The following is a 20,655-nucleotide window of genomic DNA, read 5'->3' on the forward strand; positions in this document are numbered from 1 at the left end:
ATTTACGAATTACATAATTTATTTAATTAATCGTTTGTTACTCTATGTTAGAATTACATACATTGTCAAATATGTACATTAACTGTTTATAAATTCCATAATTTCACACGATGTGTATTTTAATTAATCAAAATAGAAAAACTTGTACAATTTGTCTTTTTTTCAAATATATAATAAATATTGAAAATATAGAAATTTATCCCTGTCGAATCGAAAGATTCTAATAAATAAAGTTACAGTTTATATATGTTGGTTCCTGAACTATGGGAAATAATATATGTGACCAGAATATCAGGCTACATCATACTTATCCCTAATCTACAGGGTGTGTCGATTCGCGTAATACAACTAAGTATGTGTAGATCCCTTATCAGGAAGTAAATCGTAAATATAAGATAACAATTTTTTTATTTGTCGCTTCGTTTCTGAGAATAATAAATTTGGAAATTATCCGCATATGTGTATACCTATCGTCCTTTCACGAGAAAAAGGTACGTCTTTACATCCCCACTCTTGCTACTTTCCGCTGATTGGCTGTCACCGATTTCGTTACAGTTTTTGACCAATCCTGTGAGTCGGTGGACTGCACAGGAGTGGGGATGTAAACACACTGTGCCTTCTTCTTGTGGAAGGACGATACTTGTTACGCGCATGTGTAGAATTTTCAAATTCAATTTTCTCGAAAACGAAGTCACGAACAAAAAATCGTTATTCTATATTTACAATCTATTTTTTCTCAGACTTTTGAATTCATACACTATACCGAATCGATTATATATTTACAAGCATATTATTATTATTTTACGAAGTACTTAACCACGCATAGCACATGTAATACATAAATTTAATTGATAAAATTTATGCGTGTAATTAAACTATTTACGCATTTTGCAGAAATATAATAGCAATAAAGAAAAACAGGACAGGAATTTCTATATAACACTTTACACGAATAAAACTTATATTCTTTAATAACGGTAAATATGTTAGTACAGATTTAAATTTCAAGTTTTTTATTCTATCGAAAACTATTTCTTTTTAATTTTTGGAACTTTTCTATGCCTGTTTCTATTTTTAACATTAGTAACTTCATAAAAGTTGCTACCAACTTTCTTTCGTTTATTAGCCCTTTCTATAGCTCGCCGTTGTTTGCTTGTTAAATTTTTTCTTATTTTCATCGAATGCTCTGTTTTAGAAGATACAGAAGATATTTTGAACGCACCACTACTTGATACAGTATTAGTGTTGATAGTTTCACTACTGCTAGAATCGTATTCCTCTTCTGCTATGTCGTATACACTTTGTAATAAAGTATCTTTTTCCAACGGAAGACAAATTTTATCATCAGAATAGTCTTCATCTTCGTTACTTTTATCCCCTGAGCTCTCAATATTTTCATCATTTCCTGTAACCACTACTTTGCCGAGTTTTGTATTACATTTATCTTCAGTATCTTCAATGTCAGAATCATCCAAGTCTGACGTACCTGAACTACTTTCTATTCCATCTTCATTTTCCTTGTCATCTACAGACGTACTAAATTTGATATTTAAATTATTTTTAACGTCATCGCCTGAATATGGTAAACCAACTCTTATTTTTCGAAAGTCTTGTATCACGGCTAACTGACATTTTGTCGATTCTTTGCTTTGTGTATTTTCAATATTTTCTATATCGATATCGTTATTTTCTATTTCATTCTCATCGTTTTTAGCAGGAGATTCGTTAACCATCTTTGATAATGGTTCTTCGAAACCAGGAGGGGATACGTAAAATGGTAATTTACCACGCTGCCAATCGTTTAGAACCATTCGTGAAACAGCACCAATGTCCGGTTCTCCTTTCTTTAACAATTTTCCAGTTCTGCGAGCCAATTTCTCCAAAAAATCAACGTGATCGCTCCATTCCATAATTTTATAAGTTTTCTGTATATATTCTGCTTTCACTCGCGACAATACATCCGAAATATAATCTTCGGGGTTTTGGACAAGTTCTACTCTCACCACGCCTTTTAAAACTTTTTCCGTATCCGTTTCAGCCGACGGATAAACTACGCCTGGACAGTCTATTAAATAAATTCGACGCATTAAAGTAATATATTGCCACACTTTGGTTTCGCCTGCTATCGGCGCAACATTACACACTTTTTTCGATTTCAAGGTATTTATAATTGAACTTTTTCCTGTATTGGGATATCCTATAAAGCCTACGCTTATTTGTTTCTTATCAATGTGCAATTTTGCAAACTGACGCAATAAATTTATCAAAGAACCTTTACCAAACGGATGTGTCATCGAAGCATGGAATGCTACTGTCGGATACTCTGCGCTTAAAATCGCAACCCACCTTTGCGTAACCCACGTCGGTACAAGATCTACTTTATTTAAAATAAAGATTAAATGCTTATGAGTCTTTTCTGTTTTAAGGTATTTTTCTATCGGAGGAGACCTAGTTCCTAACGGATCTCTGGCATCCAGTACTTGTAAAACGACATCGGAAGAATCTATAACTTTATATAATTCGTTCCAAATTCTTTTGCTCTGCCCTGCCGACATAATCCAGTCTCTTTTTGTATCCTTTATACCCGTATCAGGACATATAAGATCTACATCTTTAGAATCCTTCTCCTTGTCATATGTTTCCTCTTTCTCTTCTACCGATTTCTGTAACTCGTCGTACGTTGATATCGTTAAATTTGGTCTCTTCCGTAGTTTTTTAGGACCAAAAACACTCTCGAAGCTTTCCGTATCTAACAAATGTACCCTTGCGTGTGCAGCTTTTTGTTGAAGTAAAGTGATCGGTAACTGTGTGGGTTTCATAATAATATTATAAGGATCTTTCTTAGCTTTCCCTAATTCATCTTGAAATTTTTGTAAAGCATCCTGAGAAATTACCCTCGAATTACCGAACCATCTGTGCGACGGTTCCACACGGGACATAGTACCAGATTTTTGCCAGCCTTGAAACGGCGCTGGACTAAGTATTTTACCCACTCGATTACGCTTGGGTTTTTGATTGCGATACATTTGCAATCTTTTGATCGTTGCCTTAGATCGAACTTTAGCTACACCTTTTAATCCTTCTGTAGGTCGTTCAGGATTCATACTATGACTAGAACGGTTAAACCCCTCCTTCTTCGGGGGTTTATTTGTAGTATGTGATTTTGCCATTTTGTAAAATTTATTTACACCTTTATCTTCTAATACGTCTTATATACAACACGTAGTTTTAATTGATATTACTGTTTGTATTCAATGTTATTTCATACTATTAGGTTATACAGTAATCTAATACTATTTTACAAATGTTATTTTCCTTTTTTATACATTTATCTTCTATAACAATTATATACCTTTTGTTTATATTATAAATATTCCTTTAAATGAACTTTCGTTGCACTTAATGAAACCACGCTGCATAGCGTGACCAGATTTGGCATATTTGAGTACATGGATGGCGACATTAGTAACGATGAACTTCCTTTAGCGCCTAGCGGAGTAGGGGGAAAGCAGCACATCCTATTGTATACTCCGCACTTCGTGTAACTTCGTGCAACTTCGGGAAATCGAGAAAGAGGCAAGTGTCAGCTTCTCCTCTCGCTCTTGCAACAGCTGATATTCGAGCTCGCGATAATCGCTATACAATTTCGAGTCTCGACTGTCCAAGCATTTTTACTTTCAAAGTAAAAAGTAATCAGTTATCTACGATGAAACGAGGTCGAAGCAAATCATGTTGAAATGAAACAACTTTAAAATATAATACATATACAAGACTTACGTGTAAAAAAAGATATTCCTAATTATAAAATTAACGCAGTGTTTATCGTGTATACGACGCACCAGTCAAAGAATTAATTAAATTCATTTACTTCAAATATATATATATATATATATACTGTTTTATATTCGCAATATTTAATGTTTTATATTTTTTTTATTAATTAATATAATTAATATAATAATAGTTTTTATTAATATTACAGGTTTGCGAGGCCTCGATGTGTGAGACGAAACCTCGAAAGTATCTTGTTATTCGAGAATGTTGAGAATCTTAAAAATATCGAAGTTCTCGAAAATTTCAAGAATTTAAATAAATGGTAGATATACCGTGCTTCTACGAGAAGAAGGCACAGCGTGTTTACATCCCCACTCCTGTTGCAGTTTGCTGACTCACAGGCATTGGTCGAAAACGGTGATTGGCACCGTCCGCTGATTGGCTCTCACCGTCACCGTTTTCGACCAATGCCTGTGAGTCAGCAAACTGCAGCAAGAGTGGGGATGTAAACACGCTGTGCCTTCTTCTCGTGGAAGGACGATACATAGTGTATAACTATATAAGTACATAACTTAAAATTATAAATAAAATATTATTCACATGAAAAAATGCTAATTTTTTTGAAACATCAGCGTTACAAATTGATGGAAAACAAAACAAGATTCCCTATATTGGCAGAAACAACACGCAGTTATATGCATATCCCTGCAATTCAAACTAGCAGCCAGAGACTTCTTTCTACGTTCTCGAGATTCTCGACATTCTTATTATAGTACTGCTTACATATTATCTGACGTATCAAAATGTCATACAGATTATTTTTGTCAAAATATAATTTATCCTGACAAATTTGTACACGCGATATAGAATAATTTATATTTATATATTGAACAGTTATCGACGAAAGGTAGTAAGTCTTTAAGAATTTCTTGCACCGTGCCAATAATACTTCTCAATTTGCTATATTAATATACTATACTTCGTTTGTTGTGCAGTATTAGGTGGTGTGGTTGTTGGATGAATGTGCACAGGCAAATCCCAAATCATTGTTTCTACGTCCAAAGTTGATGGTCCTTGCCAGCTGTTGGTACTTGCATTAGGCATTTCTATCAGCTTACAAGTGGTGACGAATTCAAAATGCAACCTCCACTTTAGCGTCATCAAATCGGTGGTAAAGTCTGGAGTTACGTGTAAGGGTATGGGTAACACTAAATGGGAGTATTTTAAACCCATACACATTTCGTGATGTTTATTATAACTGACTAATGTCAGATTAGCGGCTTTTCCTCGTCTGTACTCCTCTGAAATATGTTCCTCTGATTGCAACGCAACTGATACTTGCGCGCACGACACGGTAGCGTTTGAAAAATCGAACGTTCCAACTATGTCTTCTCCGAGTTTATAAGAATTTTTAAAAAGGCAGAACCTTACGACGCGCCCACGTCCGTTAGTAATATTGTAAAAATTCGGACTGCGTCTGGCCGTTAAATTCTAAACACATTTAAGATCGAAGCATTAATAATAAAGTAAAACGTTATGTCTATGTTATGAAAGATAACGGACCTGGAGAGTTTGTAACGCAACGTCTAACGGAGTTTCTCTGTGTTGAGTTTCCATGAATGGATTGTTCGGACTTAAATCGATGCTATCGTTGCAAGTAGTTATTTCAGGCAATTCTGTTAAAATTATGGTATTTTAATTATGCATACATTGCATTGAAAATGCGTAAATAATATTACCGCTTAAAGAAAGTACTCTGAATGGAACTCGAAGTAATTTAATAGCCGTGTTTACTCGTTGTGTTCCGATTGTAATTTTATAAGAATACTTTATTGCGTGTCCTCTGTACGATGGAGGCGCGTCGTTTGGAATTATTTCCCGATAGATATCTGTAAGATGTAAATGTACAATCTCTAGATGCTATGTAATACGTTACATTCAAAGACTTACATGTTTTACTTTCACCGGGTGATAACCTTAAGTCGCAGAACAAAATTTTGGGTTTTGTGTTCATTACAACGTGACCGTTATCTTGTTGCCACGGGGCAAATGTTGTATCTGGAGAGTAATGAGTAGCATTCGTAATTATAAGGGATAACATTACATTTACTCTATAAAGTTTACTAATTATTCTACTTTTGAATCGTTAATATTCAAAAGGAATCCTTTCGCAATATTTCTTCAAAGTGATCTTACTTGCGTTAATAGCTGCCAAACGAGCAGTGGTATTTAATTTTTCCGATAACACGAGTTTCATATTTGTGGAACATTGACAATGAACTTGCGCGCTGGCCCACGCAAGACTCTCAAAAATATCACTAAAATTAGATTTCAATTTATATGCAAGAACGTGTTTGCTTGAAATAAATTAGTTGCATATTACCTGTGGCTCTGAGATATTTGATGAATTGGATTTGGCGGATTACTAAACGTGACTAAACATTCTATAACTTCTCCGGTAAAATATACAGGTCCTCTAACCAATTTCGCCATTATCTCAATCATGATTCTGTTATAATTAAAAATAATTTCTATATATAAATCACAAAATACGAATATTATAGCTTTCTAAAAGTAGTTAAAAAAACTATATTATAAACTTATTATAAAATATGGTATTACAAGCAACAACCGCAAAGTAGTTCATAGGTTATGTATGGTATGTATAATTATTATTTGAAGTATTATTTCAATAATTCGATTACATTTTAAAAATGACGTTTCTCAGTTCCTATACAAACGTCAGCTGATGTCAGCAGCTGCAGTTTTATTAGATCGGGCCAGTGTGGCACTTGTAACATATACTATAGAAAAATCGAGAATCACAACACCATAAGCCATCTTTAAAAAAACGTCCTTAAAGACATCATTTTCAATATTAGTTTTCAACTTGTTATAAAGATGCGAAACAGAGTTTGCGATGATACTGAAAAGCAACCTCTAAAAGTTAGCTTGTGATTATTGGACAACCAGGCTCTACGGAATGTGCTAGTACATGGGACGATAACCAGGTGTCGCACGTTGTTCATTCTCAAAGATGGCGGCCGCTGTACATGCTTCACTAGTTAACGGCCAATGTCGCATCCAGTATATAGAGATCAGTGGGTTCTCTTATAACCAAAGTGGAGAGGGTACTGTTCTGTGACTCTTGCGCCGCATCTGGCACCCCTGCAACCATTATTTCTATTTCATTCTATTCGATTAAACCGACGATTTCACTCGGGAGAGCACTCGGTTAGTTAGTTATGGATTCAGCTTGTCAAAACACAGATTTTAATGTCAAATACTTGGTTGGTCAGTTAAATACAGCCAGAAAAGAAATTAATAACTTGAGGTATTATTACATTCCTTTTATCATATCGTGGCTTTATAGATTCGAAGAATTTATTAGAAAAGGTATTAACAAGTTCCATTTGAAGGTGCTGTTTTCTATGCACCTATTAATGTATTCGTATATGCGTGGCTATGGTGCTTAACATAAGTTTTGGCACATCGTACAATTCTGTATACGAACATACTACTAAACAAAATTTATTTAAAATTTTTAACTCGTCCATATACGAGAATAGAACAAAATGAATAATATAGGAAATATACGACTAATACAAATGTGTTTTAAAACCATCTTACGTGCATGTAAAATGATATCTGTTAATACCTATTGAAATTGACAAATATAATTAATGTTAAAGTTAATGTACTTGTGAAGCTAGTATCGTATTTACCACATCGTTGCTCTTTAATATTTACAGACAACAAATAAAAACTCTTCGTTATATACATGAAAAAGATGTCAATACTATAAAACGTCTTTTAGAATCGTACAGAAATGGAGCGTCTGTGCCCGAACCAAAAGTTATATCCGAAGACGATGTAAAACCTAGCACTAGCGCGGACGACGATAACGTAAAGTTAAAACCAATCGGAATAATATCCACTTGGTTTCCGTGCAAACGCGGCACTCCTAGGCAGCCAGGAATTTGTGGAAATGTACCGGGAAAGCTACTGTTGTATAACTCTATATATACCAATCCAGCCCACGCCCTGGAAGGATTACAAGATTTCTCGCATATGTGGTAAGACAATGGAAGAAAGAAATATTCTGACTGTGTCGTATCGTAGTTATAAATTTCCGTTTCGTAACTGACTATTTCTACTTCGACAGGGTCTTATTCTATTTTCATAGAAACGATTCGACGCACGTTCGTGCTAAAGTTGCACCACCGAGATTAAACGGTACAAAAACTGGGGTCTTTTCCACGCGATCACCTCATCGTCCATGCCCTATCGGTTTGAGTTTAGTAAAGATTACAAGAATAGAAAATCACACCATTTATTTCGAAGGCGTGGACATGGTGGACAAGTCACCCGTATTAGATATAAAACCTTACATACCATTGTACGACAGTCCAATGTGCTTCGAGAAATGTAACAGGCCGCAGGAACCCACCATAGATAATACATTCGTGTGCATAGAAGAGACTACTAGTTTAAATAGAAGTCAAACGTGTGGCACCTTCGATGCCAACGTTAATCTTGGAGACGAAACCAGAAGTCTGCTCTCAGATTCTTATTATCGAAAAAATACCAACGATATAAACCAAGATATTTCCAGAGACGAAGAAATTGCTCTAAGATTGCAAGCGGAAGAGTTTCAGAGAAATTCGAATTTTGAAAATTACAACAGCGTGAGACACTTCTCGGAGTTGAGTGATATCAATTTGCACAATAATGGTACGTTACCGCATAACGTAGACGTAACTGGTATACACAGAGCATTTTATACATCCTCCGATTCCTCGTCCGATCCAAGGTCGAACATATCCACTGCGCGTAACGTGCTTTCAGCTAATTTGGAACAACGATCAGAAAGTTTAGTAGATATAAGTAGTAGATTACAAAACAGGAATGTAAGTAGTCGTACGAACGTCGAGCCAATGTATACTTCAACCGATATGGGATCTAATTACATAGAAGCGCATGCTTCTCGCTCCAGACTCTTAGACGGAGCGGATGGACCAAGCACAGTGTGTGGTACCGACTTAGATTTAATTAGACGTTCGTTGAACGCGAGGATCGATAATTCTCCTATAAGGATGGGGATACGCGAGGCTCCCGACGGCGAGGAGGGTCTGGAGTCGCAAACGCTTACTCCGTCGCAAGTTTTGCCGAATATCGAGGTAGCAAGGACTGCGTCGAACAGTAGTCTGCCGGACAGCGCGGATATAAATGCAATATTTTCGCCTGAATCAAGAAACGCCGAAAACAGAGAGGCAGAAGCTAATTTCTCGTCGGAAGTAAGAATCCCAGAGTGGATATCAAGATCACGAACGCCCCTGTGCGTGATATTTAACGACCGAGCACTCATCCAATTAAATAAAATATTAGGAACCAAAATTAACGACCAAAAAGTAGCAATTGAAAACGTGCTCCGCGAAGATCCCAGATCCGTGTATCTCAGACAAAGATGGGGTAGCCAATTTTATACATTCTTGATCCACGATTTACATATTACTTGTAGATTCGACGACAACAGAGGCGTAGTAACAGTTTTTCAAGTTAGACACGCTGGACGTATCTGCGAATGTGGAGAACCCGAATGGCAATGCTTAGGTCATTCGTTGCCTCCGTCTTAATGCGTATTTCGTGTACGTAACCCGCGTTATTGACACATTTGGTGTACATCTATATTTGTCAATAATATTGTAAGAAATGCAAGTTCTTAACTTATACAGTTACGAGGTATATTATATCCATTATCATTCCACAATTAACCACGAATATTTATTTAAGAATTTTTATTACTATTAGATTTATTAAAAAGACTTCTTGAAACAGTTATTTAATTCTTTTGCTATTTCAAAATGGAGTTTGCATTGTTATTATTATGAAATCATACAGGGTGTCCGGCCACCCCTGGGAAAGATTCTAATGGGAGATTTTAGAGGCCAAAATAAGACGAAAATCAAGAATATCAATTTCTCGACTGAGGCTTCATTAAAAAGTTATTAAAAAATTTCAAATCATTCTGAAACAATTATATTTAGTTACAGGGGTAAATTATAATCAGTTTTGGTCATTAGACATACTCTCGAATTCCTACCCATTTTCCAGAAAAAAATTCGAATAGATACTGAAATTTTTAGGCAAAATTAAAAAATTTCAAATCATACAAAGAAAATTATATGTAGTTACAGGAGTAAATTATAATCAGTTTTGGTCATTACACATACTCTCGAAATCCTACCCATTTTCGAGAAAAAAATTCAAGTAGATACTGAAATATTTAGGCGAAATTAAAGAATTTCAAATCGTACTAAAAAAATTATATTTAGTTACAGGGGTCTATTACAAGCATTTTTTGTAAATAGACATACCCCTGAAATCCTACCCACTTTTGAGAAAAAAATTTGAGTAGGAACTGAAATTTTTAGACGAAATTAAAAAATTTCAAATCATACTAAAAAAATTATATTTAGTTACAGGGGTAAATTATAATCAGTTTTGGTCATTACACATACTCTCGAAATCCTACCCATTTTCGAGAAAAAAATTCGAGTAGATACTGAAATTTTTTGAGGAAATTAAAAAATTTCAAATCATACTAAAAAAATTATATTTAGTTACGGGGGTAAATTATAATCAGTTTTGGTCATTAGACATATCCTCGAAATCCTACCCATTTTCCAGAAAAATATTCGAATAGATACTGAAATTTTTAGACGAAATTAAAAAATTTCAAATCATACTAAAAAAATTATATTTAGTTACAGGGGTAAATTATAATCAATTTTGGTCATTAGATATACCTCCGAAATCCTACGCATTTTCGAAAAAAAAATTCCTTACCGAAAACATAATTTCTGGCCAGAAATGTCAGCCCAAAATTTCATGCGAATCTTTAAAACGACATAACTCCTGAACGGATTAGACGATTTTAATGTTTGAAAAAGCAAACTACACGTATTTTGATGGACAATATGTACAAATCGCAAAAATATTCGAAAAGTTGCTCCTAAACCCCGTAAAGTATGAAAAATCTCATAAAAATTGTCTAATTTTCAAACAGCCATAACTCCCACAATAGTGAATATATTTGAATGAAACTTTTTTTTGAAGTAGAGCCCATGGGTACCTACAAAAAAGTATTAAACAAAATTTCCATACAGCGTCAAACAAAATTATTAAAAATCGAAAACGATTTTTTAAGAAAAATCGACAGGGGGGGTCGAATCTAAATTTTTCGGCGAAAAAAAAAAATTTTAAATCGTTCTAAAAAAATTAGTTTTAGCTAGGAGGGTCAATTACAATCATTTTTGGTGAATAAACATAGCCTCAAATTCCTAACCAGTTTCGAGAAAAAAATTGGAGTAGGTTAACAAATTTTTCGACAAAATTAAAAAATTTCAAATCGTTCTGGAAAAATTATTTTCAGTTGCGGTGGTCAATTACAATAATTTTTTATGAATAGACCTACCCCTGAAATCCTACCCACTTTCGAGAAAAAAATTCAGTACGAGCGGAACTTTAAACGTTAATAACTTTTTAACGAAGCCTCCATCAACAAATTGGTATTCTTGATTTTCGTCTTATTTTGGCCTCCAGAATCTCCCATTAAAATTTTTCCCAGGGATGGTGGAACACCCTGTATATATTCCAACCACTCAAACTTCGTAAACTATCGCAAGGATCTGTTATTGGTTTAAATTTTAATTATATTATTCGAAATTTGAATATGTTTATTAATAATTTTACTAAAGAAAATAATAATCCCTTTTCTTCCTAACACACAGTATGTAAAAACTAGTTCTAGACTTTCTGCGCGCGTGTCGAGACTCGTATATATCTTCAAAAGGTTCGTTCAATTTTTAATCTTAAGAATCACGTTGTATAAAAATAGATACATTTTTTATTATTTTCATTATTGAATATTTATTGTCAAATTTTTTACGATATTGTTTTTGTAATTAGATTATCACATAGCTTTTTCTTACAACATAGAAGTTCCTATACGTTTAATCTTTGTATACAATTCTGATGCAAGTTGCATTTACACATTTTCGTGCAAAAATAAAATTCGTAAAAAAAAGATTCAACTTTCAATTTTTATTTTTTCATAAAAAAAAAAGAAACTTTCGTCGGAATTTTTACGATTTTGTTCTTATACAATGTTATCTGTTTACATTTTATTGTATAAAAACACGTTAGAGATGGACGTTACGCGATTCAAGTATACATTCGTATCGTTGAATCCGCACCTGCTGAAAATACCCACGGTTGAATAGGATGAAACAGCACATCCAAAATACCAAAATCATTGTAAGACTCGTGATTACATAATCTTTTTAGCGGTACGATCAACGGATTTTGTAGTAAATCGCTAAAATGTATATCAGAATAAATAATACGTAATTAACGATGGTGTTAATATGTATAAATGCTTGACCTTACTTGTATACCATTCCGTGGGAAACGATGAGACCTCTGTCGTCAGCGCCAGATGCAAAAAGAGGGTATCGCTTGTGAAATGCAACACCACGTACACCTGTACCGTGTAAACGCAACGTTTGATAAGGTTTTGTGCTCAAGTCGAGATCAAACCAAAGCATTTTACGATCATAAGTGCCTACTAAAACATTATCACCTCCTGAAAATAAATGAGCAAATATTAGACATGAAACAAAGAATCGATTAGGATTATTCGGACGTTAGAAATATTTACCAGGGTGTATTGCCATCGTCGATATCCATTGCGAGTTTGATAATAATTTCTTTATCATTTCTTGTTTCACCAAATCATATATTCGAACATTTCGTTGTGTCTGTAATTATTTTATTTCGATTAATAAATTTGAAATTTTACGCTCCAACCTGTACCTAATTCTCACTTACCGCTACGAATAAATATGGCCTGATCGGATGGAATAAAACGCATTGTATTAAACCTTTCGACCTAGCGAAGGGAAACTGAGATCTTCGTTTCGATAATTGATTTATTAATACGGATCTGTTTTGACCATCCGGCATAACGGTGGCGAAATAATCACCTTTACCATGCCACGTTATCTGTTTTACTGTTTTGAAGTGATTCAAAATTATCCTGATGCCCAGGGACCAACGATCGCCTTCTACTTGTTCCCATTGAACAGCAGTTTTAACTCTGTCGCTTACTGATATAAAATGTACAATTAATCAGGTTCTAGTACAGTGCTTACACGAGAAGAGAGCACAGCGTGTTTACATCCCCACTCTTGCTGCAGTCTACTGATTGGCTGTCGTCGTCACCGTTTTCGACCAATGCCTGTCAGTCAACAGACTGCAACAGGAGAGGGGATGTAAACACGTTGCGCCCTCTTCTGGTGGAAAAATGGTACCGTCCTTCCACGAGAAGAAGGCACAGCGTGTTTACATCCCCACTCTTGCTGCAGTTCGCTGATTGGCTGCCATCGATCTCCATCACCGTTTTCGACCAATGTCTCTGTCAGTCAACGAACTGCAGCAGGAGTGGGGATGTAAACACACTGTGCCTTCTTCTCGCGGAAGGACGATATATCTTTGCTGCTAATGAAGATATATATTCTATCATACTTATAACATCGTGTTGCGGTATTATTTCCAATAATTGATCCGTTTTGTTAGTGATTAAGCGATCCCCAACTCCAGGATTTATCAAAAAGACTTTGTTATCGGTCGCCACTCCTATAAGCGATATAGATTGATTCGGACACCAAGCCACGGACCTGATTATTCCACCACACGGCACTGTTTTTACGCATCTGCCTGTTCCAACTTCCCATACTGTAACGCAATCAACATTATACACAATATATTACTTGCTTCCTCGGAAAGAACCGATAAAACTTTACTTTTTAGATTCATATCGTCCCCGCCAGAAGCAATATATTGACCCATTTGTTCCACGGTGATACTTCTAACCATATCCGTATGGCCCTTAAATACCATAGACATCGTCGTGGGAAACGGTTGTAGATCTTTTGGACTAGGTAATTGTGGCACCAATGCTTCAGGTTCTATCGTTAATCTCATCTTTAATGCTCTGGGGCACAAGTATAAATCTAGACACCTCTGGAATCTTTCTTTAATATATTTACTATAGGCAGGAACCTCGCGAAGAGAATTATATTTCTGCGGGATGAAATGCAACTTTCGTTTCCACGGCGTCGGTTGTAATTTATTCCACTCTTTCAGTTCGTTCTTGTTGAATAAATACTCCGGCGGGGGATTATAACTTTCCGCGTGACCGGGTAGGTGTCTCTTCGGCGCTGGGATGTGCTTGTGAATTCTACGCATCTCCTCGGCTTGATCGTCCGATTGCCACAACATGTAAAACCGTTGTTCGTTCATTTTCTGCTCTCTTTCTTTTTCTATCTCAGCAGTAGACTTTACCCAACCCATCTTAAGCGCGTGAACTATCTTCGACACTTTCTTAGCTTCTATCTTGGATGGTAAAAATGAACGCTTGTGTTCAGGAAATTTCCGCAAGGGCATCTTCATTACCTCCGAAGTAAACCACTCTACCCATGGCTATAATAAAAAGGAACAAGATAAATTATAAAATTATAAAATGTTAGAAAGTAAGATGGAACTTACAGCATATTCGTTGAAAGTTACAGAAGGAATCTTCTGTTTCTGAATTCTTGTGATTAATTCTATATCTGCTTCGCTTAATACAACGTCCTGCCCAGTTTGAGGATCCTTTATAGTTCTCCAAAAATCAGGATTTTCCATTCTTTTCAGAAATTTATCTAGCTGGTCGTCTTTCTGAGGTTGCATAATCTTTTTACCATCCCAATTGTAACCAATATGGTCATAATCGTCGTACCACCTCATCGGTATGTTTCCTGTTGTATTACGAATGTCTTCTTCGTCCGAACTGTCATATTCGTATTCTTCTAGTCGCTGATTTACCGTTGGAACATTGCTACTCGAGGCTTTACTAATCTCTTCTTTACTAATCTTAGTTTTATTACATTTTTCTGATGGTCCTTTCGTCGATGCGATTTCTGCATTCTTTTTTAAATTATCTGGCTCTGAAGTCTTTTTATTTTGTACTTTTTCTTTTCGCGTAAGTTTACGAGATTTCGATTCCTCCGGTGCATCTGTTTTATTCGCAGAAGACTTATTCGTCTTATTGGATTTTGATACAAAAGGTATATTTGTACTTTCGATCGTAGATGCAGGAGATTTAGCAAGCGTAGCTTTCGCCTTACTCTCATTGCGTTTGAATTTCGAACTAGTAGCAGCAGGTTTGGACTCTCTTTCAAATTTATCATTCGTATTGTTTTCTTCTTCGGATATGTCTTCGGAAGTGCTAATGGAAGAGTCATTCTCCGAATCGAGATCACTAGAACCTGTATCAAACTCTAATTCGTCTTCTTCATCATCCGATTCAAAGACAATTGGATCTTTCTCGGTATCTGATTCCAATATATCTTGATCATCTTCGGCTTCTTCGTCTGTACTTTCGTCATTATTATTCACTTCAGCGTTCAACAAATCTTCCGTACCTGAATCCTAAACAATTTTATTATAACATAAGTTATGTTTTTTTATTATTACTATTAAGCACCACTGAGCTTATAATAATTGAGAAACATCGAATTGCTTATTATGTTGCTATATATAAAATAAACTGTGCACAGCGTAATGATCTACAGAAAATTTCATGATAATACAATCTCGTCGATAAATGAGAATTCGCAATAAAAGGTTAGATTTCAAAATTTACATTAATTTTCATTACCGAGTGACACTTTTATAGGTTAGAATGTATTGTGGAGAAGAAAACTTTACCGATTCTTCTTCTGGTTGAAATTTTATTGAATTCTTTTCTACTTCCTTGGTACTACTTCCAACCTTCAAATTAGTCTGTCTTCTTTTTAAATTTTTACGTTGATTGCTCATTTTTTACGGTTTCATAAGTACAGAAATGAGGTTATTAAATTTCACGTATGTACCAATCTAACCTGATCGAGCAGAAACGAGCATTGTGCAGTGAGGTTAGGTTTGGCATATTTGAGTGCATCGACGGTGGCGCTAGTAACGACGAACTTCCTTTAGCGTTTAACGGCACGCGCTTCGTGTAACTTCGTGCAACTTCGGGAAATCGAAAACGATTCGAAAGCAAGTGTGAGCCTTTCCTTCTCGCTCTTGCAACAGTCGAAGCTCGACCTTGCAACGGTCGATATGCAATTTCGAGTCTTAATCGAAATTTTAGAAAATTAGACTGAGACAGACGAAATGAAATTTTTTATACAACGCTCTACAACAAATGCTACAAATAAAAGATAAATCTCATCGATTATTCGGAACCTTAAATTGTAATAACTCATTTAAAGATTATGAATTTGATTATGTATGCGAACGCATAACTTGCACGCAAACATTTGATACTTTACAAAGAACAAAATAACGATTACTATGGTGTATTACGAGTATTATTTAAACTATTTAATAGCCATAGAATGCATAGAATATGCTAGAAAATTTTTTCTGGAGACCTGCTAGACATCTGTATAATTCTATTAATTGTAACCAACTTATGACAACTAAATTTTTAATTGTATCCGTTAATCGATTAAAACAAACGAATTCTTGCAACTTCGTTTCCTGTCTCAGTTTCTCTTGTGTTCATTTCTATAACCAGTTGGTAACGTTGCAAGTGACACGAAAATGGTAATGAGGCTCTAGAGCCTCGGAAAAATGGGTCGAAAAAATACGTTGGAGGTCTATACTCGTATACTTCGTCTGTGATACTGCTTTCTGATCGCTCCTTACCATTTCCGTGTCACTTCCAACATTATCGGTTCAGACCGGAATTTGAAATCAGCATTTTTAGCATTTGAAATTAAAATTAAATATTTAGCAAGTTCAAACGAACCTTAACACGCATTTTATTCAAACCGTATGCAGGGAAAATTTTAACAAGGTTATTATTCCTTTTACACTACTAAATTTTATTTAATTAATCATGTACCAGAGCAATAACAGACAAATATTTGTACATCTTTCATTCGTTCTGAACAAAAATTTATCCGTCGTTAATATTAAGAAAAATCTTTTATTTACGATTGACACTAAATAACGATTATCGGAATAAAATTACTTTGTTCGATTAATTATTCAGATTTATTCAGTTATTCAAATATTGCACAACTTTTTTATTGTCACCAATTGAATCGTAATGATCGATAGTTCTCGTGTGTTCGTTTTCGATCGATCGAATCGTTTCACGGGGTAGTTGAACAGTTCACGGCATTCAGTGTGCTTGGAATAAAGGCCGTTATATAAAAAAACGTTATTCTTTCTTTAATGCGTTATTTATTGTGTACGTTTCGGTATAATTTAAGTGATTTCACATTTACTTGTTAGTTTGCTGGTTGAAACGCACGAGATGAGCGAAAACGCAGAAATCACGGGAGTAATATCGCCCGAAGATACGACCAGAGCGGAAAAATTTAAAGAAGAAGCGAACGAATGCTTCAAAAGTGCGTTTATTAAATATCGTCCTACATCCGGTTTTAAAATTAACTTTATGCTTTATTATGGTATTCGAGAAGATGTCACGATTATCGGTTGATTAATGCAATTTAGTCACGTGTGTGTTTAAAACTAACCCAACTTCCGCGACGTAAATGGTTATTAAATTATCGAGCGAAACTTCGTAGTTGGACATAGTCGAGTAAAGATTTAAAACGACCATACTATATGTCGTAACTGTTTTTACGAGCATGGTTTAAATATTTATTTTCATCTTTAAAATTCTTTTATACTAATTTGGCATTCACACTTTTACATGACATGTATTATTTATGTCGTGTCACGTATTTTGCTTTGCATTCTACAGTAATTTATATTGTACGATTTCGTAATTCCTGTAAAGAAAAAATAGCTTCTGGAAATTTCATTAACCCTCGTCGTCCAAATGCTGATGCGACGTTATTGCTTAAGGGAACAAAATGTTGGATTTACATTTGATATATTCGATAGAGCTACAGCAAAGAAAGTTGAAACTTTAAACGTATAATCCAATAAGCACAAGCATGAAAAGGATGCTAAGCAGTTAAAAAGTAATGAAGAATGTTAATAAAGTAATCGTAGCGGAATTTATTAGAAAATCGTTCTTTAAAATCTGTATACACGTATATCTGAATTTTCCTGTACGAGTCAAAGTGATCTGGCATTTGAGCTTCGTGTTGCTACTTAAGCATCCGGACTCTGAGGGTTAATATTGTAAATACATTGTCGATCGTCTATAATTTGCTGTTCTATATCATATTCTAGATCAAAATTATATCAAAGCCATAGAATTGTATTCTAAAGCCATAGAATTAAACCCTACAGTGGCGGTATACTATGGAAACAGAAGTTTTGCTTATTTGAAGACGGAATGTTTTGGATATGCACTGACGGATGCGTCGAAAGCCATAGAGTTAGATAAAAATTATATAAAAGGATATTATCGTAGAGCCGCAGCTCATATGTCGGTTGGCAAGTTCAAACTAGCTCTTAAGGATTATAAAACTGTTACTAAAGCAAGACCAAACGATAAAGATGCGATGGCTAAATATACAGAATGTTGTAAAATATTAAAAAAATTAGCCTTCGAAAAAGCAATTTCTGTAGACGAGAATAAAAAGAGTATAGCCAGTATGATTAATTTAGAAGCTATGGGTAAGTTGCTCTATTTAATGTTTAATGCGTTCAACTGAATTCTTAAAAAAATTTTCAATGTCATTTTGTGTATTTTTATAGCCATCGAAGATGAATACGTGGGGCCTAAACTGGAAGATGGAAAAGTCACATTAAAATTTATGCAGGATTTGTTAGAATGGTACAGGAAGCAACAGATATTACATCGTAGATACGCGTATAAGATTCTTTTAGACGTAAAAACATTGTTTATGGCACAACCAAGCTTAGTCGATATCACAATTCCTGAAGATAGTAAATTTGTTATCTGTGGAGACATACACGGACAATACTACGATTTACTTAATATATTTGAATTAAATGGATTGCCTTCGGAAACTAACCCATACGTATCCTTTGTAACGAGTCGTGTTTATTGTATTTTTTAAATTTGTGGTTTGTGAAACATACTCCTTAACGGTTACATAGTTATTCAATGGAGATTTTGTAGATAGAGGCTCGTTTTCCGTAGAGTGTATATTTACTTTATTTGGATTTAAATTATTGTATCCAAATCACTTTTTTATGGCCAGAGGTATGTAAGTATTAGTTCGTTTGCACCATTAACAAGCAATACACATTCATTGTAAGATATGATATTTAGGTAATCACGAATCTGCTACGATGAACCAAATGTACGGATTCGATGGAGAAGTTAAAACGAAGTATTTTTCCCACATGGCGGAACTGTTCACCGTGGTTTACAATTGGCTTCCCCTGGCGCATTGTCTCAATAACAGAGTTCTCGTAAGTCCATATTATCGTTAACGGTAGTTTCAACGTAAATTACCAGGTGTAAACCTACGATTTTTTAGGTGATGCATGGCGGTCTGTTTTCGAGAGACGACGTCACGTTGCAAGAAATACGGGAAATCGATAGAAACAGACAACCACCGGAGGAAGGATTAATGTGTGAATTATTGTGGTCCGATCCACAGCCTCAACTTGGAAGAGCACCCAGCAAGAGAGGAGTCGGTATTCAGTTTGGACCCGACGTAACGCAGAATTTCCTTACGCTGAACAACCTCGATTACATCGTGAGGAGTCACGAAGTGAAAAGCAACGGATACGAAGTCGGTCACGATGGAAAATGCATCACCGTATTCTCCGCTCCAAATTATTGGCACGTTAAGTATATATTTGATGGAGCAAATAATGTTTATGATTCCGTAACAGCGTGCTGATTTTATCTACTTTTTCAGCGATACTATGGGCAACCAGGGTGCCTTCATTACACTTAACGGCAAAGATATGAAACCCCATTTTACATCGTACGAAGCAGTGGTACGTTTATAATTAATCGATTAATTCTGTATTATTTTTTAATCGAACTGCACGTGTCCGTTTCTTTTAGCCTCATCCGGATGTAAGGCCAATGATATACGCTAATTCTCTACTAAAATTCATGTGCTAGTGGAACGCTCTAGATACAGTTGATAAATAAACGAATAACGATAAATGAATATGAGTAGACCAATCAAAGTGTACGTAATATATTTGATACCGAAATGGAGGAAACGAGAAAACGCTTAGGCATCTCCGAAACAATAAATATTGTATTCTTTCTAGGAACAAGAAAAATTTTCTGTATCATAATAAATGCAACGAAGGCATAATTATCGATGGGTGTAAAAAAAAAATGAAAAAACGTTTGCTCGTTTCGACGACTGGCGAACAGACGTATCAAATTTTCTTGTCTACGATAAGAATGATACCTTGTTAGTAACTTTTATTCCATTGCAATGAAACGACGCAAAGAGAACGTTTCTATTTTGTACTCTCAATCGAACCACCTTGTTCATTAAAGATATCAATATCCACGCGTAAGGTAAATAAAAAATATCAAAAATCTTCGACGGATTAACTTATATTCCAAGAAGATTACCGAATACATAACGAACACCTATCGTACTTTTAGTTTATTCTTTAATGAATAACGGTGGTTTTTATAAAACGATTATTATAAAGATATCTAACGCGTATGTGATTTAGCATGATTATATAGTACAATTTTCCAGCCAGTCATTATTCATCACATTATTTGTGATAAAAACTTTTTTACGAATCTTACGTTATTGGAAAGATTTCTTTGATCTACCGTTTTGTTTTTTTGTTAAGAATAAACAGTGTTTATAATGTATTTAATATTCATATTGTTTTTCTTGCAAC

The 20,655-nt window shown here is 34.9% G+C and overlaps 6 protein-coding genes across 8 annotated transcripts in view; 2 read left to right on the forward strand and 4 right to left on the reverse strand.

Annotated features, from left to right (window-relative positions):
- The window catches only part of Apkc (protein kinase C iota type), a 33,603-nt gene extending 30,168 nt beyond the window's left edge, over nt 1-3,435 (reverse strand). Inside the window, exon 1 of the mRNA XM_076779476.1 lies at nt 3,353-3,435. The gene's annotated coding sequence lies outside the window, so the exon portion shown is untranslated. The remainder of the gene's footprint in view (nt 1-3,352) is intronic.
- On the reverse strand, nt 211-3,361 carry Ns2 (nucleostemin 2). Its single transcript, XM_076779479.1, has one exon. It carries the CDS (start codon nt 3,168-3,170, stop codon nt 1,029-1,031), a length of 2,142 nt encoding a protein of 713 aa, XP_076635594.1. The 5' UTR covers nt 3,171-3,361; the 3' UTR covers nt 211-1,028.
- Nucleotides 3,436-4,441: 1,006 nt separating the features above from the next.
- LOC143348836 (RAB6A-GEF complex partner protein 2) lies at nt 4,442-6,763 on the reverse strand. Its single transcript, XM_076779497.1, has 7 exons — nt 6,480-6,763; nt 6,158-6,283; nt 5,971-6,092; nt 5,725-5,832; nt 5,514-5,663; nt 5,338-5,450; nt 4,442-5,265 (listed from the first exon to the last, which is right to left on the reverse strand). The coding sequence occupies exons 2-7, from the start codon at nt 6,277-6,279 to the stop codon at nt 4,735-4,737; spliced, it is 1,146 nt and encodes a 381-aa protein (XP_076635612.1). The 5' UTR covers nt 6,280-6,283; nt 6,480-6,763; the 3' UTR covers nt 4,442-4,734.
- LOC143348827 (uncharacterized) lies at nt 6,759-9,492 on the forward strand. Its single transcript, XM_076779485.1, has 3 exons — nt 6,759-7,108; nt 7,527-7,850; nt 7,940-9,492. The coding sequence occupies exons 1-3, from the start codon at nt 7,020-7,022 to the stop codon at nt 9,408-9,410; spliced, it is 1,884 nt and encodes a 627-aa protein (XP_076635600.1). The 5' UTR covers nt 6,759-7,019; the 3' UTR covers nt 9,411-9,492.
- Nucleotides 9,493-11,860: 2,368 nt separating this feature from the next.
- LOC143348818 (ribosome biogenesis protein BOP1 homolog) lies at nt 11,861-15,801 on the reverse strand. Its single transcript, XM_076779460.1, has 8 exons — nt 15,589-15,801; nt 14,386-15,309; nt 13,641-14,319; nt 13,363-13,572; nt 12,667-12,944; nt 12,497-12,596; nt 12,226-12,421; nt 11,861-12,154 (listed from the first exon to the last, which is right to left on the reverse strand). The coding sequence occupies exons 1-8, from the start codon at nt 15,697-15,699 to the stop codon at nt 12,001-12,003; spliced, it is 2,652 nt and encodes an 883-aa protein (XP_076635575.1). The 5' UTR covers nt 15,700-15,801; the 3' UTR covers nt 11,861-12,000.
- Nucleotides 15,802-17,017: 1,216 nt separating this feature from the next.
- Ppd3 (protein phosphatase D3) lies at nt 17,018-20,633 on the forward strand. 3 transcript variants are annotated; one of them, XR_013080824.1, is made up of 9 exons: nt 17,018-17,282; nt 18,079-18,468; nt 18,550-18,836; nt 18,916-19,021; nt 19,091-19,233; nt 19,302-19,618; nt 19,689-19,770; nt 19,841-19,970; nt 20,056-20,633. XR_013080824.1 is itself a non-coding variant. In XM_076779422.1 (8 exons), exons 1-8 carry the CDS (start codon nt 17,189-17,191, stop codon nt 19,898-19,900), a joined length of 1,479 nt encoding a protein of 492 aa, XP_076635537.1. In that variant the 5' UTR covers nt 17,018-17,188; the 3' UTR covers nt 19,901-19,974. The 3 variants fall into 3 exon arrangements, 2 of the variants coding, with proteins under 2 accessions (XP_076635537.1, XP_076635539.1); XM_076779422.1 differs by lacking the exon at nt 20,056-20,633 and having other exon boundaries at nt 19,841-19,974; XM_076779424.1 differs by lacking the exon at nt 20,056-20,633 and having other exon boundaries at nt 19,302-19,609; nt 19,841-19,974.
- Nucleotides 20,634-20,655: the final 22 nt, after the last annotated feature.

Source organism: Colletes latitarsis, chromosome 12 (genome assembly GCF_051014445.1).
Source record: "Colletes latitarsis isolate SP2378_abdomen chromosome 12, iyColLati1, whole genome shotgun sequence".
NCBI lineage: Eukaryota > Metazoa > Arthropoda > Insecta > Hymenoptera > Colletidae > Colletes > Colletes latitarsis.